At 33.5% G+C, this 27,469-nt stretch overlaps 1 protein-coding gene across 6 annotated transcripts in view; it reads right to left on the reverse strand.

The window, feature by feature from the left end:
* The window catches only part of ANKRD12 (ankyrin repeat domain 12), an 82,321-nt gene that overhangs the window by 18,794 nt on the left and 36,058 nt on the right, over positions 1–27,469 (reverse strand). For 3 of the 6 annotated variants that reach the window (XM_036418589.2, XM_036418590.2, XM_036418588.2), the window contains 4 exons: positions 23,882–24,028; positions 20,524–20,724; positions 17,308–17,450; positions 14,030–14,177 (listed from right to left, as the gene is read on the reverse strand). In XM_036418589.2, coding sequence (XP_036274482.1) covers positions 14,030–14,177; positions 17,308–17,450; positions 20,524–20,724; positions 23,882–24,028 — 639 coding nt within the window. Of the gene's footprint in view, positions 1–14,029; positions 14,178–17,307; positions 17,451–20,523; positions 20,725–20,834; positions 21,279–23,881; positions 24,029–27,469 lie in introns of those variants that run through there. The other 3 variants (XM_045574718.1, XM_036418592.2, XM_045574717.1) reach the window with 3 other exon arrangements.

The following is a 27,469-nucleotide window of genomic DNA, read 5'->3' on the forward strand; positions in this document are numbered from 1 at the left end:
AAAAAGATTAAGAACCACTGATTTAAAGGGTTTAATTATATAAATATCACAGATTGTTTTATGTTTCAGAATTTTTATTAATAAAACCATAAGGTATATCAAGTGATTCCCACAGAGGACAGTTAACTTAAGTAAAAGTGAATAGTTTTGACTATATAAGGAATGACTACCTAGTTTAAAAAAAATTAGAAAAATCAAAAGAACTATATCCCCTAATTATATAATCAAGAATATAATAACAAATGGGTATACCTGAAGAAGACTACTCTATTTCTTAATTGAACCTACAACCCAGGTACATGACCTTGACTGGGAATCAAACCCTCGACCCTTCCTTGTGTGGGCTGACACTCTAACCACTGAATCACATCAGCTGGGGAGGGCACCTTTTCTTAGTTGAAATGTATTTTGCATACATGGGCCTCTGAAAACAAAACCCAGGCTTCTAACTAAAAAAAAATAACAACTGAGGCCTCTGATCAAGGAAAGGAGATACAAAAAATCATCTCAAATATGTTATAAATTTATTTTAATATAGTAAGGTTCCTCTAAAGTGATCTAGCTCTCAAATATTCACTTCACATGAAAATTCAAATTCCAGAAGTATTTCAGAGTGTTTATAAAATTACTGGGCACTACTATAGAGGATCTCTAGAGAAATTACAACCTTGTTTTTGGAGATGTGGTAATGTTGTAAGATAATAATATTATAAAATGACAATGAGTGATATAGTTATACTGACACATAAAAAAAAGAACATTTTTGGGTTTATAATTGCTTGTACATATGTAAAAAAAATTTTCATTCCCAATTACCAATATTGTAATACATAATACCAAACTCTAAAACTTTATGTTGCAAAAAGGAACAACTATTTTCGGAGTATTTATTTTGGTTCTTGATTAAATGAATTAAAAAAAATGTACTTATACAGCAGGTGTTATTTTTTTCTGTTAACATCTTATTTATAATTTGTTCCTAAGGACTTCCCTACTTGCAGTCTTCAAGGATTTAATTCTTATGTTTATATATAACTATTCTATTTATATTCTGTTTCTCATCAACTGAATAGTTTTACTGGAAATTGAGAATAATTTTTTCCTTTTTATATCCCATAAAATATCAGTTCTACACTGAGCATAAGTCTAAATATTAATTATGCTCTGCCAGGCACACAGTGCTAGGAGATAGGGGTGAAAATATGAAAAAAGACCCATACAAAACCCAGTCCTGCCCCTTAACAGTTATATAATCTGCCAATTGCTAAAATCACAGTAGATACTAGGTCCAAAGGGTGTATTTGGGAAAGTCTGCTTGGGAGAACTGGAGAAGGAAATCAGGCTTTTCTAAAAAACACAGCATTGAAACTAAGGTATAAAGGATATATAAAATTTTCAGGTAGAATTTAGGTTATAAACAAGTATCTCAAATCACAGCATGTATACCATTTCATATATTTTTCTTTTCATTTAACAGATCATAGAAATTTTCTTTTAAAGTTACATTTCTTCATTACTATTTTTAAAGGCTGTGTATTACCTTGAATTAATATGTAATCATTTAAACTGATTTTTCTACTGATGGGACATTCAGCTTGCCTCAAATTATTTGATATCATAGATATTTAATAATATAGAAAAATATATAGACTCATGAGGGGCAAAACAAGATTGAACATACAGTGATAATTATTAAAACTGAGTAATATATATATATGGGCTTGTAATACTACTATTTCTACTTTTGCATATATTAGAAGGTTTCTATAATAAAAGTAAAAACATCTGTACAGAATAAAACAAAAACCCTTAAATACATATACTACAGTTTTAAATATAATTTTTCTGAACAAAATCAGGTAAGACACAAAATATTTTCAGGAATAAATTATATGTGAGCATGTATCATTTAATGAAAGATTTTAAATCAGTTAATGGTAGGCTCCATAGCAAAAACAAAAACAAAAAAGCCTCCACCAGCTAGTTTCTTTCATTTTCAGAACCTTTTTGCCCAAGAGAAGTTGCTACACTCAAATATAATGAAGACTCTAGTCTCAGCATACATCAAAACAGGTATCATTAAGTCAAATAAACATAACACTAAATTCACACTGCAGTTACATGCTGACATTAGGGTCATCTGACTCTGAATGTATACAGGTTCTGCCATTAACTCTAGGTTCAAATCTTTGCTCTGTCACTTAATAGGTCAGTAACCTGTTAGGAGGAATTAACTTATAGGGCTATTGTGAGGATTAAATGAACTTACTAATGTAATGTGCCTAGCATATCCTGACAAATACCATAAATGTGATAAATATTAACTCACTGCCTAGAAAAAAAGATAAAAAGTTATCATTAAATTAAAATATTTAAATAAAATGTTTAACATCAAATATTGACATATTCAATAAAGCACACATTAATTTAAAAAAGCCAAAGCTGAATTCCAGAATTTTTCATATTTGCTTAAGTTTGTACCAAAAGATTAAAGACATAAATATTCAAGCTAACTCCAGGCATGTCACTTATTATACGGTTACAATGAAAGTCGGTGGTCCTTTAGACTGAGGGTAGTGGAAAACATCAGTCTTTCAAGTAAACAAAAAGCATATATACAAATATGGACTTTTCATGGAGGGGAAGAGGGAGAGTAATGAGGGGAGAGAAGAAATAGAATGAGCTAAGAAATAATCCTATATAATAAAGAACTAATATGTAAGTGGTCATCATGCCCTCACGCCGGGGCCGGAGGACCTGATGCCCAACCCCGCATCCTGGCACTGGGGCTGGGGGGGCCCAGAGGTTGGGCCAGGGGACCTGAGGCTGCATCCCCTGCCCTGGCGCTGGGGGACCTGAGGCTGAGCCGAGGAATCTGAGGCCAGGCTGCCACCCCCAGCAGGGTTTGACGGGGGACCTGAGGTTGCGTCCTCCGCCCTGCAGTCCCTCCGCCCCGCAGCGTTAGACAAGGGTCGGGCCGGCCGGGTCTGAGTCTCGCACAATTTCAAGGTGCAAGCGGGGACGTGTCTCTGGGTCCCGCGGCACATCCCAGACTCTGACAGGAGGAAGATTTTCATATACATCTTATTTTCTTTAATCTCTGACACTTCTATTATAGAGAAAGGGCAAATAACAATATTAAAATATTTCCTCTAATTAATTCCCTTTTAATGTGCATGATTTCATGTACCGGGCCACTATTTTTCTTATGTTAATGTCTAGTGGAATTTATATTTTTATAAATAAAAGCATTAGTTTTAATTGATGATCACTTGCATAAATTATTTTTTTAGTATTCCTCAAAGAAAGGAGAAGGAAAATGGGAGTGGAGATAGTGAAGAGGGAACACAATTACATAAACTCTACTTCATATGCTAACTGCAATATAATGCCATTATGTAATGATTTAAAGAGTTTCTACAACTTATGTGGAAGAAAATTATCCTTGGCAAAAGCTTAAAATAAACACATTTATGCAAGTCTATAAGTTGTCTTATTTGTCTTTGTATCTAACTTACAGGCCCAAAAAATGACTATGTAAAAATGTTATAAAAAATTTCCCTGATCAGTTAGTATGTAGCAGAGCAAGGTCTTCAAATCCATTTTTTTTTTACTCCAAAATTAGTACTAACAACCATTATATCATATTACTTCTGAGTACATAAAATACACTGAATATAGTTAAGATGAACTATACAAATACCCAGGAAAATGAAGCCATAATTCGTGATCATTCATAAGCCCTCAATAAAAAGCTTTCACTTCTATGTTTGTTTCATGATTAAGAAAACAACTCTGTCACAAAATCTAGGATCTAAAATAAAGCATGGTATTAAAAGAGGTTTACTGTTAGTTTACATATAAAAAAAAAGAAAAAGCAGTAACATAATGCTTTAAACATACCCACCTGAGGTTATAGTTGAAATTCAAACATAAACGTGCTATTTGTCTATTCTTTGCTTGATCTTGAAATACTCACACCTTAGGTACATAATACCTTGATTTATATATTCCATATGTAATGAAATAACATAGAATAAAAACACCGCATTCATAACTATAATGCAGTGCAATATATAGAAAATAAAAAAGTCCAGGAAGGGGAAAATAGGTAGTGGTCAAAGGGTACAAATTTCCAGTGATGAAAAGCTCTGAAGAGATAATGTACAGCATGATGACTATAATTAATAATATTGTATTGTCTATTTGAAAGTTGCAACAGATTTTAACTTGAAGTTACTGAGAAGGGGGGGCCTGTGCACATCCTGTGCCTCAGTTCTCAGAGCTGCTATTACGGTGCTACGCGGTTGCTAAGGCTGAGCCATGGAACAAATGTTACATGGACAAATAGGAACTTTACTTCCTTCCTTGTATTTTTAACCGCCCTCAATTGCATACTTGGAACTAACCAATCCTGTAAAACTAGCCATCAATACTTTATTTGTATGAAAGAATTACTTTTAAGTAACTCCTTTAGCAATGCTTATTCTATTTCCTCCACTAGAGACCCACTGCACGAACAGGCCTTCCTTCACCTGGCTTCACTCCCGGCCACCCGGAACCTGCAAGTCCTCACTCCCAGCCAGAGCACTGCTCCTGTAGCTCTCTCCCACTCTGCATCTGCCTCTGCAAATTAACCCACCATATTTATCAGGTTAATTTACATACTCACTCCTGACTGGCTGTGGGCATAGCAGAGGTATGATCAATTTACATGTCTATTATTAGGTAAGATTGTTAAATATCCAAGTTTCCCTCATCCCAACCAGGTGACTATGCAATTGCTTATCTTTTTAAATTTCCTTTGCATATCTTAACTTTCCAACAAATGTCTTTTCATTTGCTTTTTAGTCATTTAATAAACCCTCTTCTTTTAATTGACCTGTTCATATTTATATTCATTTGTCTATCAATTGTTCGCCTTTGATTGGTTGATGTTTAATAATTATTTATGTGTTCTGTATACAAATCCTTGTTATATATGTATGCATTAAAAATATTTCATGTAAAAAAAAATCCTCACCCAAGAATATGTTTATTGATTTTTAGAGAGAGAGAAAAAAGGAAACATCGATGTGAGAAACATCAGTCAGTTGCCTCCATATGTGCCCCAATGGGAGATGGAACCTGAAACCAAAGTATGTGCCCTGGCCAGAAATTGAACCTGCAAACTTTTTGGTGTATGGGATCATACTCCAGCCAACCAAACCACTCAGCCAGGGCACTAATAGTTTTTACTTTAAATACTAGAGGCCCAGTGCACAAAATTTGGGAAAATAGGTCTAAGTCATCAGTCAGACATAACTAGTGCTGCCACGGAAGCTGGAGAGGTTCCCACCACTGCCACTGTGCTTGCCAGGTGAGACCCTGGCTTCTGGCTGAGCGGTACTCCCCCCGGGGAATGCCATTGACCACCAGGGGGAAGCTTCTGCATTGAGCATCTGCCCCCCTGGTCGTCAGTGCACATCATAGCAACTGGTCAACCCATATATGCATGTATATGTCCTTGCGCATGAATCCGTGTGCCAGTAGCTCTCTGACACCCTCCTGTAACTCCCCCCGTCCCCACCCCACCTCCTCATAGCTTGCTGCCCTGCCCCCTCCTGTAGCTTTTCACTGCCCACTTGTAGTTCGCTGCCCCACTCTCCTGTAGATGCATGATCTGGTTGTTACACTGTTGGTCATTAAGCTTCAAGTGTAACAGATAACTAGCACATTCTCTCTTATTATATAGGATAGACTAGAGGCCTGATGCATGAAATTCATGCAAGAGTAGGCCTTCCTTCCCCTGGATGCTGATACCAGTTTCCTTCTGGACCTGGGACCCAGGCTTCCCTCGCAGCTCTGGCTTGGTTCGAAAGGACGTCCAGTCTAATCAGCATATTAGACTTTTGTTATTATAGATGAAAAATCTGATGTCAATCTCTTTCCTTTGTAGGTAACATGTTTCCTTCTTATTTTGGAAGCTTGTAGGATTTAAAACACTTTTTATCCTTGAAGTTGTGATTTATCAAGATGTGATGTTTCCTATCCCTGACCCCCCTCCTTTTTTTTTACTATTCCCCTTTGATCTATAAACACAAATCTTTCTCCAGTTAAAGATTTTTATTTAATTTAAAAATATTTTCTATTTACTGATATTTGTAAGATGAATACTATATATCTTGGGTATGGTTAGATGGTTTTTAAAAATCATTTTTCTTACTATTTCCAATGTCTTTTAAAAAGTGTTTTATATTTTGCTCTTCTCTTAGACCTCTCAGATCTTCAGCAATGCCTAGTGTATACTTTAGTCCTATATAGAATATTTACTTTCAGCAGTGATAATTATTAATTCTAAGGATTTTGCTAGTCTAATTTTTCACAGTAGCCTTTTGTTATCATGGTTAGTGGATCAATTCCTACCAAGAATCTCCAGAAATATTGAGAATAACTTACCCTTCTGCCTCCTATATTATTTAGATTCTCCAGGATCAATGGTTCTATTTGTTCATCTTGGCCCTTCTTGTCTTTCATTCAGTTGGTTTTCCTAAAATATCTGGATTTCTTTTCATATTAATATAGAGAAACTAGTTTCTTCAGCATTTTGTGGAAAATCTTTACAATAGGCTTCACTCTTGAGTTAGAGGCCTGTTCCTAGTGATCTGTGGTTCTCTCTAATCTCAGCCTTTTGCTAACACCGTTCGTTCCCTGAACAGGCTGAGCCTTACTTTCAGAGAATTTCTGGGGTTTCATTGGGATGAATATTTCACAATGGTTGCAGACCTCTCATATGTCTATTTTGGGTTGTTCCTCTGCTCTGCAATAATTCACTAATACAACTAATATATATATATATATATATTTGTTTTTTTAATATATTTTATTGATTTTGTACAGAGAGGAAGAGAGAGGGATAGAGAGTTAGAAACATCCATTAGAGAGAGTCATCGGTCAGCTGCCTCTTGCACACCCCCTACTGGGGTTATGCCCGCAACCAAGGTACATGCCCTTGACCGGAATCGAACCCGGACCTTTCAGTCCCCAAGCCGACGCTCTATCCATTGAGCCAAACCAGTTTTGGCCCTAATATATTTAAGAATTATACAAATATAACTTATTTATGTTACTTAGGCAAATAAGTAACATTAGAAAAAGACTTGCATTTTCAGAAACAAAACTCAACAGGTTTCATATTCCTAAACTGATTGAGAGATATAGCTCACAGATAAGGAAATACAATATTAGGTAATTTTGTACTGTCTCATCTAAATTTTCATTTCTTTACCTCAATTTTCCTAAGTAAAGATTAGGTATTTTAATTCTATTTTGTAAGAGGAGAGAAGTTATACATCTAGTTGGAAATAAGTATGCCATATAAGAACGTATTTTCACTTTATTTCTACAATACTAGATATAGGTAGATCATTAAGTTAATTTAGCGGTAAGCTGGGGAGAGAAGAGAATATATAAGTTGAAAATACTAAGTCTAAAAGAAAATCTACATAAGAATTAAAATAAAGTACAACAGCACTCTGAATACTCCCTCAATTAGTTATTACACTGTCTTTCTACTAAAATACCAGTAACACAGAAACCGATTCTATAAAATATAAATTAATCAAGATATTCAATCCCCCTCTGAAAATAGTGGTATCACTACAAAAATTTTGATGTCACTAAAGGAAACTGACAAAAATCACCCAGTCTTAGCTATTCCATCATAAATATAGATATTACATGAAGGTCCTTTCAACCATGACTAGATAAAACATTTTTTTCTGCAGGCAAGATGATATAGCTAAGGCCGAACTCATTTAAATGTATGCATATATAATTAATATTTTTAATTCAAAGCTCTTTGTATTTAAGGGTTCTGCCCAAATGTACCCTTTATAGAGTTTTAGTTTTAAATATTCAGCAATATCTCAACTATTATAATTATGTGACAGACTCACTTTAAGTTGCTAGGCACCAGTAGAAATTCAATTTTTAAGGAAAACCAGCAAGCTAACATACTTAAACAAAAAACCCATTAGTTTTGGTATCTGCAATAAACAGTTTTACAAATTTTGGGCAAATACACTTGAAATTTCTTGACTACTATAATTTACATTAATTTCAAAGAGAGATATTTGGCAGACTACTATTTTATAAAACATACAAAATGTAAAGACATTTATTAATTTGCAAACATTCCAAAGAACATCTTAGATGCAACCACAATTTCCCATTTATTTTTCTGGTATATAAGCAAGTAAAAAAAATATAGAGCTATGTAATTTTTATAGATAATGATAAAGGGTGAATGTTTACAATATATGGTAATTTAGGTATTCATTAACTTCTTTCCCTTTTTCTCCACTTAGCAAAATTTCACATAGATATTTTTCTTTAAAAAACACTCTACCTAGAATTAAAAATTCTTAAGCTCTGGAACTATTGTAGGTTTCTATAATTAATACACATAATACATGTGATACAATCTGATTTAAAAGTATTGACTTTCAAAAAAGTTAAATGAAGAGGTTTTGTTAAAGATTTACGTTTAAGATATTTAAAGTGCACCATATGTCACAAAACAGAGAATAAAAAGTAGAGAATGCAAAACACTATAATGGAATTTCTTTTAATTGGTCATTAAATAAAAGAATATCTCATTGTCTATCCATACTATATGCCACCTCTCTGCACATAATAGATACCTAACTCCCTTTTCCTTTCTTCTAAGTACTGATTCCACAAGGATATGTGAAAATAAGAGTGCTAAGTACCAAACATAGTGCTTGTTGCTACTCAACAAGTTGAGAAATAGATTTAATCAAATATGTTGTTTACAGCACTGGTTAAATCAAATAAGTTTCTTGGGTTATAAATGGATTATAATTTTTCATACTAGGCCTAATCTTTTATCTAACATAGACACTGGAATTGATTTTAAAATGCCATTTGGAAAGCAAGAAGATAAAATATTTTTACATGTTAAATGGAGTAATCTTAATTTTAGGTGTACACTAGTACTCAAACTCCTTTTCCATTAAAATGCTCTATCAAGTTTAAATTTCTAATGATCAATTATGATATAGATATTAATGCTCTAAAAACACCCTATGCAACTTCTTCCTGTAGTTTTTATACTTCTAAGGTTAAATAGTTTGCTCTAAAACTTAAGGTGATGATTCTTTTTCCTCATCGTTAAATTGTTAACATCACATAATCCATTTAGTAAAAATGTATGGTATATTTTGGTTTAAATAATTGGTTTTTGGAACTCTTGAATTATTAACTGTCATAGTTCTCTATATGCATGCATCAACACTTGTATTTCATAATTCCTGAAATATAAAACTGAGGAAGTGAATTTGTAAATATGACAATATATTTAAATAGTTACAACTTACTGTTTTAATATTAAGAAAATAAGGCTTCAAAATACTGGTCATTTTGTGTATTTTTTGACACACAGATGCTCTCAGCAAGCACCAGTTTCCTAATCTATTTTATGGTAGACTCTAAAAGTAGCTTGTCTGTTTATTATGATGGAGCATTTGAGCATTTTCTAGGTTAAATCTAAGTATGCAAGTAAGGTAAGTTTATATCAACTACTTAATAAACAAGGCCAGACTATTAGCAGTCAAAGTAAGATAAGAAAAAGGTTAATACTTAGGACAATGACTGGCATTTTCAACATTGTCCACCGAGAACTCTGTTTAAGTAATAAAATCAGTGTCTGCAAACTTGTTAACAGAATCTCTACTCTGCCAATTAATGAATGTCTAAAAGTATGGGCAAGGACACTGCGTGACACAGTGACCCTCATCTCTATTATCATAATTATGCTTTAATGAGCATGATCTCTGAATAACTGAATTCTCAGCATAATAGCAAGGAGCAATTGTTTGTAGCAAATACTATTATTACATGGAATTCCTGTATAGGAATGTAATATTAAATGAAAAGGAAAAAGGCAGAAGTTAAAGGGGAAAAGACTAAAGAATTATGCAAATTTAAAAGTGTCTTACATTTGTACACAAATAAGCTATATTAACCAGGACATGTATTCTTGCAACAACTGCGTAAATGTCTAATATGCACGACATAAAACTGCTATGCAGTGTGGTTCATGAACTGAGGCCAGTCTGCAAATTGTTTACTACAAATTAATGATGAAATAAGGATCTTGTACCAGAGATGGGAATTATGTCACTAGCACACTGAGTTCAGCTGACATGCTTTTTTTTTTTTTTTTAGTATTCTTTTTGATGAAAGCAGTACATTTATATTCTGGCAAAAGTTCTTTATCCTGAGAATCAGCAATAGTTTGTGGAAAAGCTACTGAGGAGCACTGTCATAAAAGCATACCACAGTGCCTAATGGAATAAACCACACTTAAAATACTACATATATAACACCCTTTTATTTACTTCAAATGTATTAACTTCTTTGAAATTTATAGTCTTGACCTTATTCTCCTAACTTTGCAACACTTAAAGTGTATCTGTCACATGGATGACATGATATATCAGATAGGTAACAATACTATCAGACTTTATATACAAACACCTGTGGGCAGTTAATTCTCTATTAAATATTCTGAATTTAGACTGGATGGTGTTTGATAAAGTTAAGTCTAACAAGGACCTCATGTAAATTAAGCAATAAATTTGGGTATTTTCATCAGCCTTTTTTAGTAACTCCAAAATCTTTGTAAGATACTTACTGATGATTTTTGCATCATTCCTTGAAGGACTTTTGATCAAGCAATAATTCAGGCACTTTCACCATGTAGAAAATAAATATTCTGAAAAATCAACATATAGCTAATGAGCACATGAAACAATCTAAATAAATGGAAAAAAAATAAAAAGTTTCTAGAAGATGGTGTTCCACTCTAATTAAATATGTAAGTTCAAATAAAACACCTTTCTTCTTCCATAGGAAAAATCTGTTGCAGACTTTCTTTTTAAAAGAAAGTTTTATAACAAGACTGCTTTCCACAGCTACTGCTTTTTAAAGAGACCAGAATTAGAGTTTGTAGCCACAAAACATGTAAAAATTAACATACCACATAAAATTTCTATTTTTTAAATCTTATTTTCTTGCTTTTTTATGGAAGCCAATGTAATTTCAGCTATCATAATCCTTATTTTACACAACACAAAGATGTTCAAATGACCTTCAGCTTGTCACTGCTAGATGGATTTATAAATTATTTCAAAGTAGGAATGACAGATTATGTTATTATCTACATTTTCTTAATAGGCTGTATCCTCAGTGCATAAACAATTCCCAACACATAATGGGTGCTCAAAAATAGTTGCTAATAGAGCTGAAGGAAAAGGAGAAAGAGGAGTTTAGGATGACTATGAAGTATCCTATATAATAAAAAGGTAATATGCAAATTGACTGAACTGTGGAATGACTGGTCGCTGTGACACGCACTGACCACCAGGGGGCAGATGCTCAGAAGCCGGGCTCATTGTTGGCAAGTGCAGTGGCAGTGGCCAGAGCCTCTCCTGCCTCCAAAGCAGGGCTAAGGATGTCTGACTGCGGGGAAGCGGGCCTAAGCCATCAGTCAGACATTCCCCAAGGGCTCCTGACTGCAAGAGCGTGCAGGCTGGGTTTAGGGAACCCCCTGAGTGCACTAATCTCATACACCAGGCCTTTAGTATAACATAAGTATAGCTGATTTATGTTACCACTGAGAGAAAAAACAAAACAAAAAAACACACGAGAGAGAGAGAGAGAGAGAGAGAGAGAGAAGAGTGTAAATAGAGAATCAAGTTCCATTCAGGTACTCTTATTTCTGTGGAAATCTTAAATGGTAATAGCCAGAGGGGCAGCTAAATATATAGGTTTGAAAGCTTAAGAAAAATGTATGGAATAAAGAGATATCTGGGAGGCTTCACCATATAGATGGCAGTTAGAACTATAAGTGTGGGTGGTAAGAGAAGAGGGCCCAGAAAGTAAAATTTTTAGAAAAATCAACACAGGGGAATATGTGAAGGGAGTAAGGGGAAAAATAAAGATGAGATTCTAGAAGGAAACTAAGAAGAAACAGTCTGGCAAGCTACACGAAAGCCAGAGAATTATGCCTCAGAAACCAAGACAGAAGAATTTTAGGAAGAATATGGTCAACACTGTCAAATTCTATAGAGACTGAGAAGACAGTTAGGGGATCTGGCAGTTAGAACATCTATACTAATAAAAGGGCAATATGCTAATTAGACTGAATAGACCAGATGTCTTCTGGACAGCCTTTCAGACAAAGTTGCAGCGGCTACAAGGGCCGAGGAGGGCCTGCAGCTCCAGCGGCCGGTAGTGGCAGCAGCAGCAGTGGGGTGATGGGCACCGCGCCTTCCCCTGATCAGCCCCGTTGCCTCCTGCAGAGGAGGCATGGACCCAAGCTGTTAGTAGGACATCCGCTGAGGGCTCCTGGACTGTGTGAGGAGGCAGGCTAGACTGAGCAACCCCCCCAACCCCTGCAGTGCACGAATTTTTCATGCACTGGGCCTCTAACGTTAATAATAATGATGTTAGTAAACATAGATTCAATAGAGTGTAATACAATGCACTTTAAGAAGGTTCACTATGAAGGGAAGGGCATAAGGTGCTAAATAAACAGGGATGCAGGGTAAGGGAAGATTCTGAGTTGTATATTTATGTATACAAAAATATTATCACATGATTGTGTTCAGCTCCCTTCCTTCCACCCAAATCACCCCCTTTCTCTGCCAGCCACCACCCCCCACCTAACACATGCCTTATTAGTAGCCTGACATACATTCTTTTGGATTTTCTCCATGCTTATAAAATTTTGTACAAATATATGAACTCAAATGAACATACATATTGCTTTTTAAAACATTGTTCATATTACAAAATTAGGTATTATAATTCTTTATCTTAATTTTTAAGTCAATATCTTATGAAAATCCTTCCAAGTAATTGGTATAGTATATTAAGATATATTTTTTCATAGTTATACAATAGCCTATCATGTGGCTTTATTCATCAATTTATATAACCAATGCTCTATCTGACTATCTATTTATGCTTTTTCTAGTCAAAACAGTGCTATAATAAACACTGGATATTCCCAGAAGTGACTGATAGATCAAGGTGCATAAGTATCTTTAAAAATGTTTTTATAATAAACTTTGAACTTAACATAGTAGACAGAATATTATATTATATTGAACCCCCATGTACCCATTACTCAGCTCCAATAGCCATCAATCTTTGGCCAATCCATATCCTCTATTCATCCTGCTGCTATATCATTGTGAAGCATATCCCCATTCAAGTTATTTTATCTAGAAATATTTCAATATGTATCTTTAAAAGATAAAAGCTCTTGTATTTCACCAGCTGTTGTCAGACTGTTTTTCAAGACTGTAACAATTCACACATACCTCCCTTTTCCCTTTCTTCTATTAGTTAACCAAGTTTATAAGTTGTTGGTTTATTCTTCCATTATTCTTTTAAATTTTTTAATTAAAAAATTACAATTTACATTCAATATCCTATATAATAAAGAGGCAATATGCAAATTAACCCTCCCACCCTCACAAGATGGCTGCCTACAACCAAGGTAGCAGAGGGGTTAGTGAGGGAGAACCAAACGACTGAACAAGCAGGCTGCGTGGGGTGACCAGGCCAGCAGGGGAGGCAATTGGGGGCGACCAGGCTGGCAAAGGGGGCTATTAGGAATGACTAGGTGCGTGGTGGTTGGGGGAAGGGCAGTTAGGGGCAACCAGGCTGGCAGGGGGTGGGGTGGGTGGATTAGGGGCGACCCACCCTTTAGTGGGCATAAATATCAGCAATTTATGGGGGGTAAATCATGAAAATAGGGCAATGGCATCGTGACTCCATTTACAAAGAGGACATGTAGCAAATAATAGGTTATTAATTCACCAGTCTTACTAACTATAATAGCTAGCATTATTCTAAGGTATTTAAGCATTTTATGTACTATAAAGTAGAAGTAAAATGTTCTACTAAACATTATGTCAAACAAACAGTTGAATATAGATTATCTGAAACAAACCTGTGTAACTTTCATCATCATCAGATAAAGGCACCTCTCTTTTTAGTAGCAGTTCCAACTCCTCTGTTTCTGCGACATCCACTGGACGTTCTCCGTGTTTATTAGCTTGAAATGGATTTGCACCATGACGAAGTAACAGTTTCACTATCTGAATTAAATAGTAGGAAGATTTAGTTACTTCATACTTGAGTCATTTCAACCATTCCTTGATAACATTCATAACATCATTCTGCTTCCATTTCTTACAGTGTGTCTCTTCTAAATCATGATTACTCTCTTCAAGTTCCATTTTCATTGCCTTCCCCCATCTGATGATCTTACTTACTAAAAAGAAATTTCTTCCTTAAAATTTAAACTGGGCAATTTTAGCAGTGAATCTCATCAGTTTCTTCCCTTTTCATCATATATTCAGCAAATTATTTATTAAGAACCTATTAATAAGCACTGCTCCAAGTTCTGAAGATCAATCTATAAACAAGAATGACAAATTCCCTGGCTTCATGTAATACGTACAGTTGACCCCTGAACGGGATTAGGGATGCCAACCCCCTACACAGCTGACAATCCATGTATAACTTTTGAACCCCGCAAATCCTGACTACTAATAGTGTACTGCTGATCAGAAGCCTTACCAATAATGATCAATTAACACATATTTTGTATATTACATACTGTATTCTTATCATAGAATAAGCCAGAAAAAAGAAAAATTTATTAAGAAAATCTTAAGAACTGGTCAAGATTGGCAGCAAAGGAAAATATGGTACTCATATCCTCCCACAACATTATCAAAATTACTACTAAATTACTCAATAAGCAAGAACTACAAGTGTTCCCCTTTCAATCCGGAATAAGACAGGGATGGGTGTCTGCTTTCATCACTCTTAACATAGCACTAGAAGTCCTAATTACAATAAACAGATAAGAAGGAGAAACAAAGACATCCAAACTGGAAAGAAAGAAGTAAAACTGTCATTATTTGCAGATGACATGATACTATAAATAGAGAACTATAAAGATTCCACCAAAAAAGTACTAGAACTGACATATAGATCAACATAACAGAACAGAGAGCCCAGATATAAACCAACGCCTTTATATTCAATTAATATTTCACAAAGGAGGCAAAAACATACAATGGGCTAAAGATTTCAATAAATGGTGCTGCGAAAATGGGACAGATATGTGCAAAAAAAAATAAATAAAACTAGATCACTTTCTTACAACACACACAAGAATAAACTCAAAATGGATTAAAACTTAAATGTTTGACTTGAAACCATAAAAATCCAACAAAACATAGGCAGGCAGTAAAATTTCAGATATTTCTTGGACAATATTTTTTTTTCCTGACATATCTCCTCTGGCAAGAGAAACAAAAGAAAAAAAATAAACAGAAGTACATCAAACTAAAAAGTTTTTGCATAAAAAAGAAAGCCATCAACAAAATGAAAATACAGCCCACTAAATGGGAGCACATTACTTGCCAATACAACTGATAAGGGCTTAATATCCAAAATATAAAGAACTTATACAACTCAACATCAAAAAAAAAAAAAAAAAAAAAAAAAAAAAAAAAAAAAGAAAGAAAGAAAGAAAACACCCCAAAAACAATCCAATTAAAAAATGGGCAGAGTACCTCAATACACACTTCTTCAAAGAAGAGAGATGGATGACCAATAAACATTCAAAAAGATGCTCAATGTTATGAAATGCAAAATAAAACCACAATGAGATATCACTTCACACCTATCAGAATAGCTATCATCAATAAATCAACAAACAACAAGTGTTGTCCAGGATGTGCAGAAAAGGGAACTCTCATGCACTGTTGGTGGGAATGTAGACTGATGCAACCACTGTAGAAAGCTGTACGAAGTTACAGCAAAAAATTAAAAAAAGAACTGCCTTTGACCCAGCAAGTCCACTTCTGAGAATTCATCTAAAGAAACCCGAATCAAACTCACACTAATTTGAAAGAACATATGCACCCCTATATTCACTGCAGTTATTTACCATAGATAAGATTTGGAAGCAGTCCAAGTGTCCATCAGTAGATGATGGGATAAAACAGCTATGGTACATTTACACAATGGAATATTACTCGGCCATAAAAAATAAGAAAATTTTACCTTTTACCATATAATTTCACTCATATGTGGGATCTAATGAACAAACTGAACTGACAAAGCAAAACAGAGACAGACTCATAAACATAGAAGAACTGATAGCTCTGGGGTGAGTAGGCTTGGGGAGTAAAGGGACTGAGCAAAACAGGAGAAAAAAAGGAGAAAGAACTGACCTGCCAGTGTGGCTATGTGGTTAAGTGTCAACCCATAAACCAGGAGGACAGGGTTTGATTCGTGGTCAGGCCACATACCTAGGTTGTGGCCTCAATCCTCAGTGTGGGTGTGCAGGAGGCAGCCAATCAATGATTCTCTTTTATCATTGATGTTTCTATCTCTCTCTCTCTATCTCTCCCTCTTCCTTCTTTTCCAAAATCAATAAAAATTTATATTTTTTAAAAGAAAACCTATTTGGAAAAATAGTGATGGAAAACTTCCCTAACCTGGTGAGGAAAATACACACACAAATCCAGGAAGCACAAACAGTCCCAAACAAAAGTCCCAAACAAAATGAACCCAAAGTGGTCCACACCAAGAATGGTTTAGCTCTGATATTAACATGCCAAAGGTTGAAAATGCAAATAAAACTTAAAACCCAGTATGGTCCATAATATTACAGCAAAACTAATAAACATGATGTTTAGAGATATCATTAATTTGTGAGCACATATAATCATGTTTGAGTATAATACCATGTTTTTATTATTATTATATACAAATAAACCATCTGAATATATTAAATAAGTAATGTCAGCTAAAATGCTGGCATAAATGTTATGTATATAGGAATCATTAAATATTAATAACTAAAAAAAGATAGGCAGTATGACACTGTACAATTTTTATTGTAAGTAAAATCCACTTTAACCACTGTATCTAGTTGTGTGACAAATGGCCTGGAAATAAAATTTTGCCAACCTATATAATTAATTATCAAATTAAATAAATTTTATGTAAATATAATACTAAACCTGACTATGATAGGAATTAACAGGTCAAAGGCAGATAAAAATAAAAATAAAATACAGATGAGCTGATCAGGCAATGAGTGAAATATGATAAGAGAGTGTATGACTAAGAAGCAAACAAAATTACTCTGGGTTGAATTTATATTTTGAAAATGAGTATTATTGATTTTTCTATCATACTTACATCTCTATGCCCACTACTAGCAGAATCATGGAGTGGAGTGTCATCATCTAATCCTTGTGTGTTAACATCTGCTCCAGCTGCTATAAGTATCTTAGCAACATCGTAATACCCAACATTGCAGGCTTCATGCAGTGGTGTCCAACCTAAAGTTAGGATATTAATTTAGGCATATGGTTCACTAAAATGCAGTAATAAATGTTATATATAGAGGGATCATTAAATATTAACAAGTCTAAAAAAAGTTAGGGAGCATGTCACTACAATTTTTATTGTAAGTAACATCCACTTTAACCACTACATCTAGCTATTTTACAAATTGGCCTTATAATAAATATAATTACATATATGTATGTATATATATTTCCATGTATATAAGCATACATTACATATTGATTCTCAATGCACATAGTACAGAAAGAAAAAGGAGTGACAAACAAGAAATAAATACCTGGGAACATCACTAATCTTACAGAAAGTTCATTCATGATATTTCCATTAAATCTGAATTATTTGACAAAATATTAAACATTTACACTTATCCAATAAATATAAACTTGCTAAAATTTATAATCATCTGACTATAGAAAAAATAGAAAAATGAGGCAAAAGTTAAGCTTGTAAGGGTCTTTCATTCAGCAAACAAAAACCTCTTTGTTTTAATGGCTTTCATCTATTAAGTCAATACAATATTTTCTGAAATTAATATTTATTTAAACTGGAGTAACTTTATCATTTTCATTACTTTTATATTAGAAGAAAGTTATATGTTCATGAAAGAAAAATTAGAAAACATAGAAACTACAAAGCATAACCCTAGCTGGTTTGGTTCAGTAGATAGAGCGTCAGCCTGCAGACTGAAGGGTCTCGGGTTTGATTCTGGTCAAGGGCAACATGCCTCAGTTACAGGCTCCTTCCTGGCCCAGGCCTGTTTGGGGCTCATGCAGGAGGCAACCAATTGATGTGTTTCTCTCACATCGATGTTTCTGTCATTCCCTCTGTCTAAAAATCAATGGAAAAATATCCTAGGGTGAGGATTTAAAAGCAACAAAAATCTACAAAGCACAAAATAAGCATTACCCATAATTCCAACACCTAGATAGAATAATTTAAATAATTTCACATAAATCCTACTAGCTCTATCCCTCTCATATCTATAATTTTAAAACAAAACTTGGAAGGTTGTTTAACCCACTTCTTTTACTTACTTTACAATGAAAATAACCCGCATGTCACTTTTCTACAATATAGTATTATTAATATACTGATTGAACATGCCATAATTTGTTTAAACAAGCTCCTATTGCTGGACATTTAAATTATTTCTAATTTTTAAAAATTAGAAACAATGCTGCAACAAATATCCATATAACTAAATCTTTATGCACATTCATAATTATACAATTAAGATAAATGCTAGAAAGTGAATTGTTAGACCAAAGAAAAAGTACAAATTTTTTATTTCCGATAGATGATAATATCAAGTTTAAGTTCATTCTTTAAAGTTGATATTGTATATCACCCTTTCCCTAATTCACACCCAATAGAGAAATAAATTCCAGATGTATTTAAGTAGGGATACGTGTAAAAGCAAAACACAAACAAAATTTGGAAAAAAAGAAAACATAGGGATATGGTTTTATGATTTAGGAGCAGAAAATACCAAAGAACCCAAAAATGGAAATAATAACTTATATGATTATATTAAAAACTTTAGTACAATAACACTAAATTTGTTACAAATTAGTACAATTTCACAGTAATGAAAATTCAAACGTGGTCACAGAAAGTAAAAATCTTTACATATTCAATAATTAAAATCCACATTAATATGAAGGGCTCTTACATATTAATACTACCAAACATAAGAAAAATGGGCAAAGAACTGGATCTCACAATTCACAGAATACAAGAAATATTCAGTTATTACTAAGAAAGTCCAAATTAAAGATCTTTTTTTTCAATTGCCAGAGTGCTAATAATTAAATCTATAATATCTACTTTTAGTGAATATGTGGGGGGGGGGGGGAAAGCTCTTTGTACAGTACTCTTGACGGTAAGGTAAACTGATAAAAAGATTTTTCTGGAGGGTCATGTGCCTGTATTTCAAATATTTTAGGATATATATTCCCTATGATTCAGCAGCTTTTCTTCTAACTGGAATACTGACAATCCTTCCACCATAACTATACCCAAAGATATTTCTACAAGTGTTCACTAAAGTATTGTCCATATAATGCATACAGTTGTTGAAATGATTGAAGTAGAACTATTTGTATGTACTGATAAACACATTGAGTAAAAAAAGGCAGGTAGAACTAAAGGCTGACACAAATATTTGAGTAATTAAAATAAAATGCCACTGCCCTAATCAGTATAGCTCAGTTGGCTGGAGCATCAACCCAATCAGCGAAAGGTCTTGGGTTTGATTCCCAGTCAAGGCACATATCCAGGTTGTAGGTTCGATTTTTGGTCAGGGTTCTATTGTTCGTTCGTGTTCTCTCATATTCTCTCTCTCTCTCCCCCTCCCTCCCTACCTTCCTCCTTCCCCCTCTCCAAAATCTAACCCTAAAGATTAAAAAAAAACACACTACATCTCTTTACAGTCCTTTATGTTCAAGTTAATATCTTGAAAGACTTATAAATTAACTACTATGAAAACATTATATAACTCTAATTCACCAAGAATAAACCTAAATAAGATTTTAAGAAATTTTTATAATTTGTCAACTAAAAAATAAATTTAATATTTAAAAAAAATAAATTTAATTATTGACATGGAATTATAGTGAAGATCAGGGTTTTATGTACACAATCCAAAACAGTTCTGTAATAAAGTGTGGTTTTAGAATTCTCTGTCTTTTTTTTTTTTTTTAATAAAATATATTTTATTGATTTTTTACAGAGAGGAAAAGAGAGGGAGAGAGAGAGTTAGAAACATCGATGAGAGAGAATCATCGATCAGTTGCCTCCTGCACACTCCCCACTGGGGATGTGCCCACAACCAATGTACATGCCCCTGACCGGATTCGAACCCAGGACCCTTCAGTCCGCAGGCCGATGCTCTATCCACTGAGCCAAACCAGTTTCAGCGAATTCTTTTTTTTTTTTTTTTTTTTTTAACAAGAAGGATAAAAAATGTAGATTAAATTGTATCCAGAACCTGTTTAAATTCTAAATTTTAGTTCCTGATAATTAGTATTTAATTATAGGTCTTACCTGCAAAATCTTTCACATTCACATTTGCTCCTAAACTTATTAATTCTTTGACTTGTTTCACATCTCCTCGAATAGCTGCCATGTGTAAAGGAGTTTCACCACGTTCATTTCGTTTATTAACTTTATCTTTTTGTCGAGATGAGGAACTGGGAGTTTTCTTTTGGGCTGGTGTTGTTTGTGATGGATGATTTGGTGTGGAATCTATAAGAAAGGAGAAAGTTAAAAGTTCTAGGCTAAATATTTTGTACATTCATTTAAAGGCTTTTATAGAAAATGTGCTAATTTCTGGAACAGGAAGAATATCTTCTCACCCTCACAATCTAAAACTTGACTTGGATTTTACCCAAATACATGAAGTAGATTTTCCTTTAGGATTATCAAATATTGCATGAGCCAATTTAGAAAAAATATTTTATTCTATCTATTCATAAAATTGGTCTAAAATGAATAATAAAGAATCAGGCATGCATACTAAAAGTGTCTGCTCAATGAATACTTTGAAAAAACTGCTACTATTCTAAGACCCAGATGAAATGACATTAAGACTAGAGACACACCTCTGACTCAGACAAAGTATTGGAGTTGTACTCTGATATTAAGTACAAACTAAGGTCTTGAATGATTTTACTATGAAAATGAAATTTAACAACTATAAGAAATAGGAAAGGTTGGGGAAAGGCCTTTAAAAAAAAAAGTGCTTTGCTATGATTTTCATCTTCTGATTTGTTTCAGTTTCTCTATAAAAAACAAGAATGGTAAAGTAGATGATGTTCAATGTCCTCTCCTCCACATTTCATAAATACTGGGGGGTAAAAGAAAACAAAAACTAGTTTCTTAATCAGTTAAGGATTTAAGACATATGTATAACATTAATAATTAATTCTAAAATTTACAACTATTTAAAAGAAACAACTGCTCTAAGAGAAGAGTCCATGGAAAATAATTTTCTAGTGTAGTTAGAGCACTAACATAACATCATTCTTTCCTCAATAAGAAAAAAAGATTAAAGTTTACCTTTTGACTTTTAAGGTACATTTTGTTATTATAAATTTCCCATCTATATCTATAACATACTCTCCATAAGAGGAAGGACCTTATCTATCTTATTTATCACTACACCTTGAGGCCTTAGACTCGGCACATGGTACTCACACAATATTTGTTGAATGAATAAATGAGTTTTATTGCAATTTTTATAGTCAAGTTGTTTATTAAGAAAACTAATTGTTGAACTTCTTAAAAATAAAAGGACATACTTTTTAATTCACACAACTTGCAAGGAATTTATTAAAATATTGTTAGCCATGCAAAAACAGTAATCACACATACAAGTAGTACTATCCATAATGGCAAGCAGATAAAACATAACAAAAACATGGAAAATTAATTATGAAACAGATAAAACAATGAACCCCAAACTCCAAGTATATCAATATGCTGATGGCAAATAGTTTGATATTCCTAAAGCTTTGCACTCTAATTCTATATTCTCTCTATATAAAAGCCAAAGCAACCATTATGATCAAATGATCAGAACGACCAATCAACCAGTCGCTATGATGCACACTGACCACCAGGAGGCAGACATTCAATGCAGGAGCTGCCCCCTGGTGGTCAGTGTGCTCCTACAGCCAACCTCCTGTGGTCCCTCCCCCCCCAGCTGACTGGCCAATCCCCCATGGCCCTTTCCCCCTACCCCTCCTACTGGCCAACCTCTTATGGCCCCTCCTCCCAGCTGGCCCCCCCTGGGGTCCTTCCCCCTGGCTGGCTGGCCCCCCAATAGGTCTCAATCACTGGCCAGGCCGAGGGACCCCACCTGTGCATGAATTCATGCACCAGGCCTCTAATATATTAATAATGTTGATTAAGATATTTCTTTGAATAAAAACAACCTATAACAGACCAATATTTAAAAAATGACCTTATTTATAGTTAAAAACAATCTATAACAAAAGATAATAATATATTTACAAGCTTATGGCTAGTACATTTCTAGAAGAAATTGTTAATAGTTATTGTCTTTCAAGATAGCAGGTTATTAAGGAAGAACTTTAACTTAATGTCTTATTGTATTTGCTCTTTAATTTATTCTAAGGATAGAAGTTCATGATATAAAAAATAAGTTTTAAAAATTAAAAGTCTTTCCATCTAACTATTATATCTGATTCAAAGTCAATATTTTACAAAAACATTTCAAGTTTTAACACTGTAAAAAATCTTTAACTTGACTACATTCTTTACCAAGGTAGGGGTTGAAAGGTGGGACAATAACCAAAACCTATTCTACTTTAAAACAGCAAAAAGCCCTAACATTTTTATTAGTGAAAGATATTAGGTATACTCATGCTTTGATACACAAACTCTAGAAATTTTAGCATGCTAAGTTTTTTTTTTTTTTTTTAAAGAACCAACACAGGAAAAGTTCGCTGGAAAAATTGTGTCTTTTTCAATGTACTTCAACAAGGTCTGGTGCTACCCAAAGTCTTATGCAAAGATGCCTTGAATTTAGAGCTAAAATAATTTTTTTTTATACACAAAAGTGATATACTTTCTTGTATCACTCAATGAGAATTATACAACTCAAAACTTTTCTTTTGTGTTGTTAGCTGTCAGAATGCACAGCAAAATTCAATGCTTAAAGTAATAACTATATCAGTCCACCTATCTGAGTTCCTTTTAATAAATTAGCAGGTTGTTTGGTTTGTTCCATTTTGTTTTGGTCCTGATGGTAAGGCATTTTCAATTATTTCTGGGGGCACAGTACTTGAATAAAACAAAACAAAATACACACTTCCTTAACTGGAAGTGTGAAATGAAATAATGAGATAAATTTACATAACATACTGCAGATATTTTTTCTTTTATAATAACCTAGATCTTAAATAATAAAATAACAATAAAACATGTATTAAACACTTATTTCTAAAAGTAATAATATGATAAGATCATTAGTTTATCACCAGGATGCTAGTGAACTGAAAAGTAAATTATAAACCTAGAAGCAACTTTATAGAAATGGGGGTAAAAAATTTTTCAGTGAGATAAAAGTACATAGTTCAGCAACAGATTTCTCAAGTTGACTAACCAATTTCTAAATTGCTCATTTTAATTGACAAGTATTTACTGAATGTCCACGAATGCAAAGATCCCTTCTCTTGGGTAGTTTCTCATCTAGTGGAGGATACAAACAATAAACCATTGTCACACAAATAAATGTAGTTACAAACTTATGTTACAAGAAATTCTGACTAAATCTAGGAATAATAAAAATTTAAAGTAGCTAAAAATAACTGTTACGACAGGCTGGAGTTGGAGGACAACTAAGAGTAAACATGAACTCAGTGATGGTAAATTTCACCTGGACTGTTGTCTCTTGCTGTCATCTGCATAAGAAGTGCCATCTGCTTTCGCTCTGAGAGTGGATAACCAAAAAGAATGCTAACTGGTGCGGACTTCTTATTTCCAGCTTCCTTTTTTGTTTTCTTCTTTTCTGGACCTTCTTTCTCTGGAATTATTAATAAGTATATAAGAATTTGAAACAAATGTAAGCACTCAAAAGCAAAACTCTAGGGGGAAATCGGGGGACATCTATAATACTTTCAACAATAAAGATTAAAAGAAAAGCAAAACATAAGATGACTTTTTAAAATTATATGTTTTACATGTATATGGAAACGTGTGTATGAACCAACAATAGGGAGATGAAAGAGTACCACACTTTTATTACATTATACAATTTTCTTCCTAAATGCTTTTAAAAAAGTTATTAATTCTATTGTTTTCAGAGAACTAATAACATCTGGAAATTTACTCTAAGTAAAATTTGTATTTTAATGATTTGTTCTATTAAAAGTTAACTTCAATAACATTTCAAACATTCCTTAGTGTTACATCTTTGAAACTTGTCTTTCACTATAATTTTATACTTTTTAATTATTGGTAAGTCAACATAGCAATGCTCCTTCAAATTACTTCCCTAATTTCACTAATGATTTATACAATCTTCTAAAAAGATAAGTATATGAGACAAGTCTCATCATACAGAGCTATTACTGATTTAAAAAACACTACTGAATCACTTTATTCCAGTCATAGGAAAGTTGAACAAGAAATGTTAAAGTTAAAAATGAACAAATTAAAGAGTCTGTGTGTGTGTGTGGGGGGGGGGGGGGCGGTTAACAGAGATCTGGCAAAAATTCAAAAATGTCTAAAGATTTTTCAAAGCGATTTGATCTGTCTTAAGGTAGTTCTAAACTTAGCTATTTGTGAAATTCTTTGGCAATACAAACAGTATTCCCCAATAATTAAGATATGAGAAAATTAAGATGGAACTGGATTCTACAGGTCAGAGATACAGATGTCTGTTCTTTTTTGTTGGACTTTTCTGAGAGTTAATTCAGAAGGTCCTATAAGAGCTAATGCAGCCCAGCCAGTGTGGCTCAGTGGTTGAGCACTGACCTATGAATCAGGAGGTCACAGTTTGATTCCAGGTCAAAGCACATGCCTCTATTGTGGGCTTGATCCCCACTGTGGGGCATGCAGGAGGCAGCCAATCAATGATCTCTTATCAGTGATGTTTCTGCCTCTCCCACTTCCTTCCTCTCTGATTTTATATATATATATAAAATTTCATTTTTTAGGAAATGATGCAGATGGTCAGCCTATTAACTACTGAGGCATCTATGTCTTGGGAAAACCTATACAAATTATCTGGGATTTTTAAAAAAATATATTTTATTGATTTTGTACAGAGAGGAAGGGAGAGAGATAGAGAGTTAGAAACATCGATGAGAGAGAGTCATCGATCAGCTGCCTCTTGCACACCCCCTACTGGGGATATGCCCGCAACCAAGGTACATGCCCTTGACCGGAATCGAACCCAGGACCCTTCAGTCCCCAAGCCGACGCTTTATCCATTGAGCCAAACCGGTCTCGGTTATCTGGGATTTATTGATCCAGATTTTAAAATCTTGCAGAGGTGCTACAAAAATAAATAAATAAAATTTAAAAACAAACTTAAAAGCAGCAAAAATGAGTGGAAGAAGAAAAGGCTTATTCATAAGTAGTGTGGCCAGCAGCTAAACTACTCTAGGAGATAGCATTTATTAATCTAGCAAGTCTCAAGAAACCAACAAAAGTTTGATACTAAACATTAAATATTACTTATAGCATAGAACTTAAAAGTAATGTTTCTTGCAGTGTACCACTTAATTAAAATATACTGGCATCATAATGATCTAGAAATTTGAGTTCCTAATATTTAAACTCCTCTGCCCACAAACCACTCAAAATTCAATAGCTCCTACGTTGGCTCTTTTGTTGATATTTGAGTTTTTATAATAAAAATTTCAAGCCCAGCCGGTGTGGTTCAGTGGGTGAGCATCAACCTATGAACCAGGAGGTCACAGTTTGAATCCTGGTCAGGGCCCAGGCCCAGGCCCAGGTTGTGGGCTTGAGCCCTGTTAGTGTGGGAGGCAACTGATCAATGACTATCTCTCATCATTGATATTTTTCTCGCTCTCCCTTTCCCTTCCTCTCTCTAAAATCAATAAAAAACAACATATATTTAAATTTTTTTCAAGATTTAAGTCTTTATTGAATTCTTAATATATTATCTTAATTTTCCTCATTTCATTATCATTAATGATCTAATTTAGTATAAATCCAGTTTCAGAAAGGTTTCATCTAACTTTTTACTAATTATATTACAATAATTAATTTTAAGTGTGACAGAAACTACTGTCACACTTAAATATTAAATATTTTATAAAGCACTTAACAGGTGTTTTAGAGAAGCCTATATGTTTCTGAAAGATATACTTTCTCCTAATAATGTTCTGCTCATTTTGGTTCTCTTTTATTATTTCTCTTAATATATCTTCCCTACTTTCCTTAAAATTTTCACACTGTAAAATATTTTATTTTTAAAATACTTTATTTTCACCTAAAAATAAAATATTTTGCAGTGTGAAAATTTTCTAGAAAGTAGAAAAGATATATTAAGGGTAGTAAGTAAAATCTAGTGATTGGAGGAAACAAAATAACACATAATATCTGATCTTAAAATAATTTCTAAAAATTTTGGGGAAACTTTTTTATTTTCTCATTTGCAAAACAACTGATTATTTTTTATTTTTATTGCATTTTAATACAATGTTTTAAAAATTACATTTTGAAAAAGAATATACAAATTGAATATACTCCAAATATTCAAGCAAATCTTTGAATTAGATACTAGCATCCAATCTGAATTCTATTTTTTTCTTTGAGAGTCTCTAGTCATTTTTCTGAGTTTATGTTTAACATGAGTTAGAAGAAGAAGGTAAGTAAAGAGTAGCAGGTGTACAAAGTTAGGTTAGAGATAACTATATACAAGTCTTCAAAATTATAAAAGTGTTACATTAACATATCCCTAAGTATGCTGTTTCAAGTTTAAAGCACTGAACAAAACATTGGCTATCTTGGATCTATCTTGTGAAGAACTTGTTTCCTTTGACCTGTCTTCTCAAGTTTCAGTAACTAAAGTATGTGTTTATATGTATGTATGAATAACCAGTCGGCAATTTTAAAATTTAAACACAGGAATATTGACACGTGTACTCATTTAAGGTACAGTCTACTAGACTTGAAATTGCAGTCAGCCACCCTTTATTTATATATTTTAATTCAAGTGATTTACTTTATGACTAAAGAAAAACAGAGAAATAAACTTTTCAGCAATTCCAACATTCTTGATTTCAATGTTCAGAGATGATCTTTAGAAATATGAAGATGTTTCAGTCTTATTATCTCAAAAATAATGCTTTTTTTCAGATCTTGTCAGAATTAACAGAAAGTTCAACACTGTCACATCCAAATTAAGTATAGAATATATTAAGGAAAAGAGACAGAACTGTTTTCCTTGGGTCTTGCCTGGGTGGCTTAGGTAAGTGAAGTGTTGTCCATA

Source organism: Pipistrellus kuhlii, unplaced genomic scaffold (genome assembly GCF_014108245.1).
Source record: "Pipistrellus kuhlii isolate mPipKuh1 unplaced genomic scaffold, mPipKuh1.p scaffold_m20_p_6, whole genome shotgun sequence".
NCBI classification, from domain to species: domain Eukaryota; kingdom Metazoa; phylum Chordata; class Mammalia; order Chiroptera; family Vespertilionidae; genus Pipistrellus; species Pipistrellus kuhlii.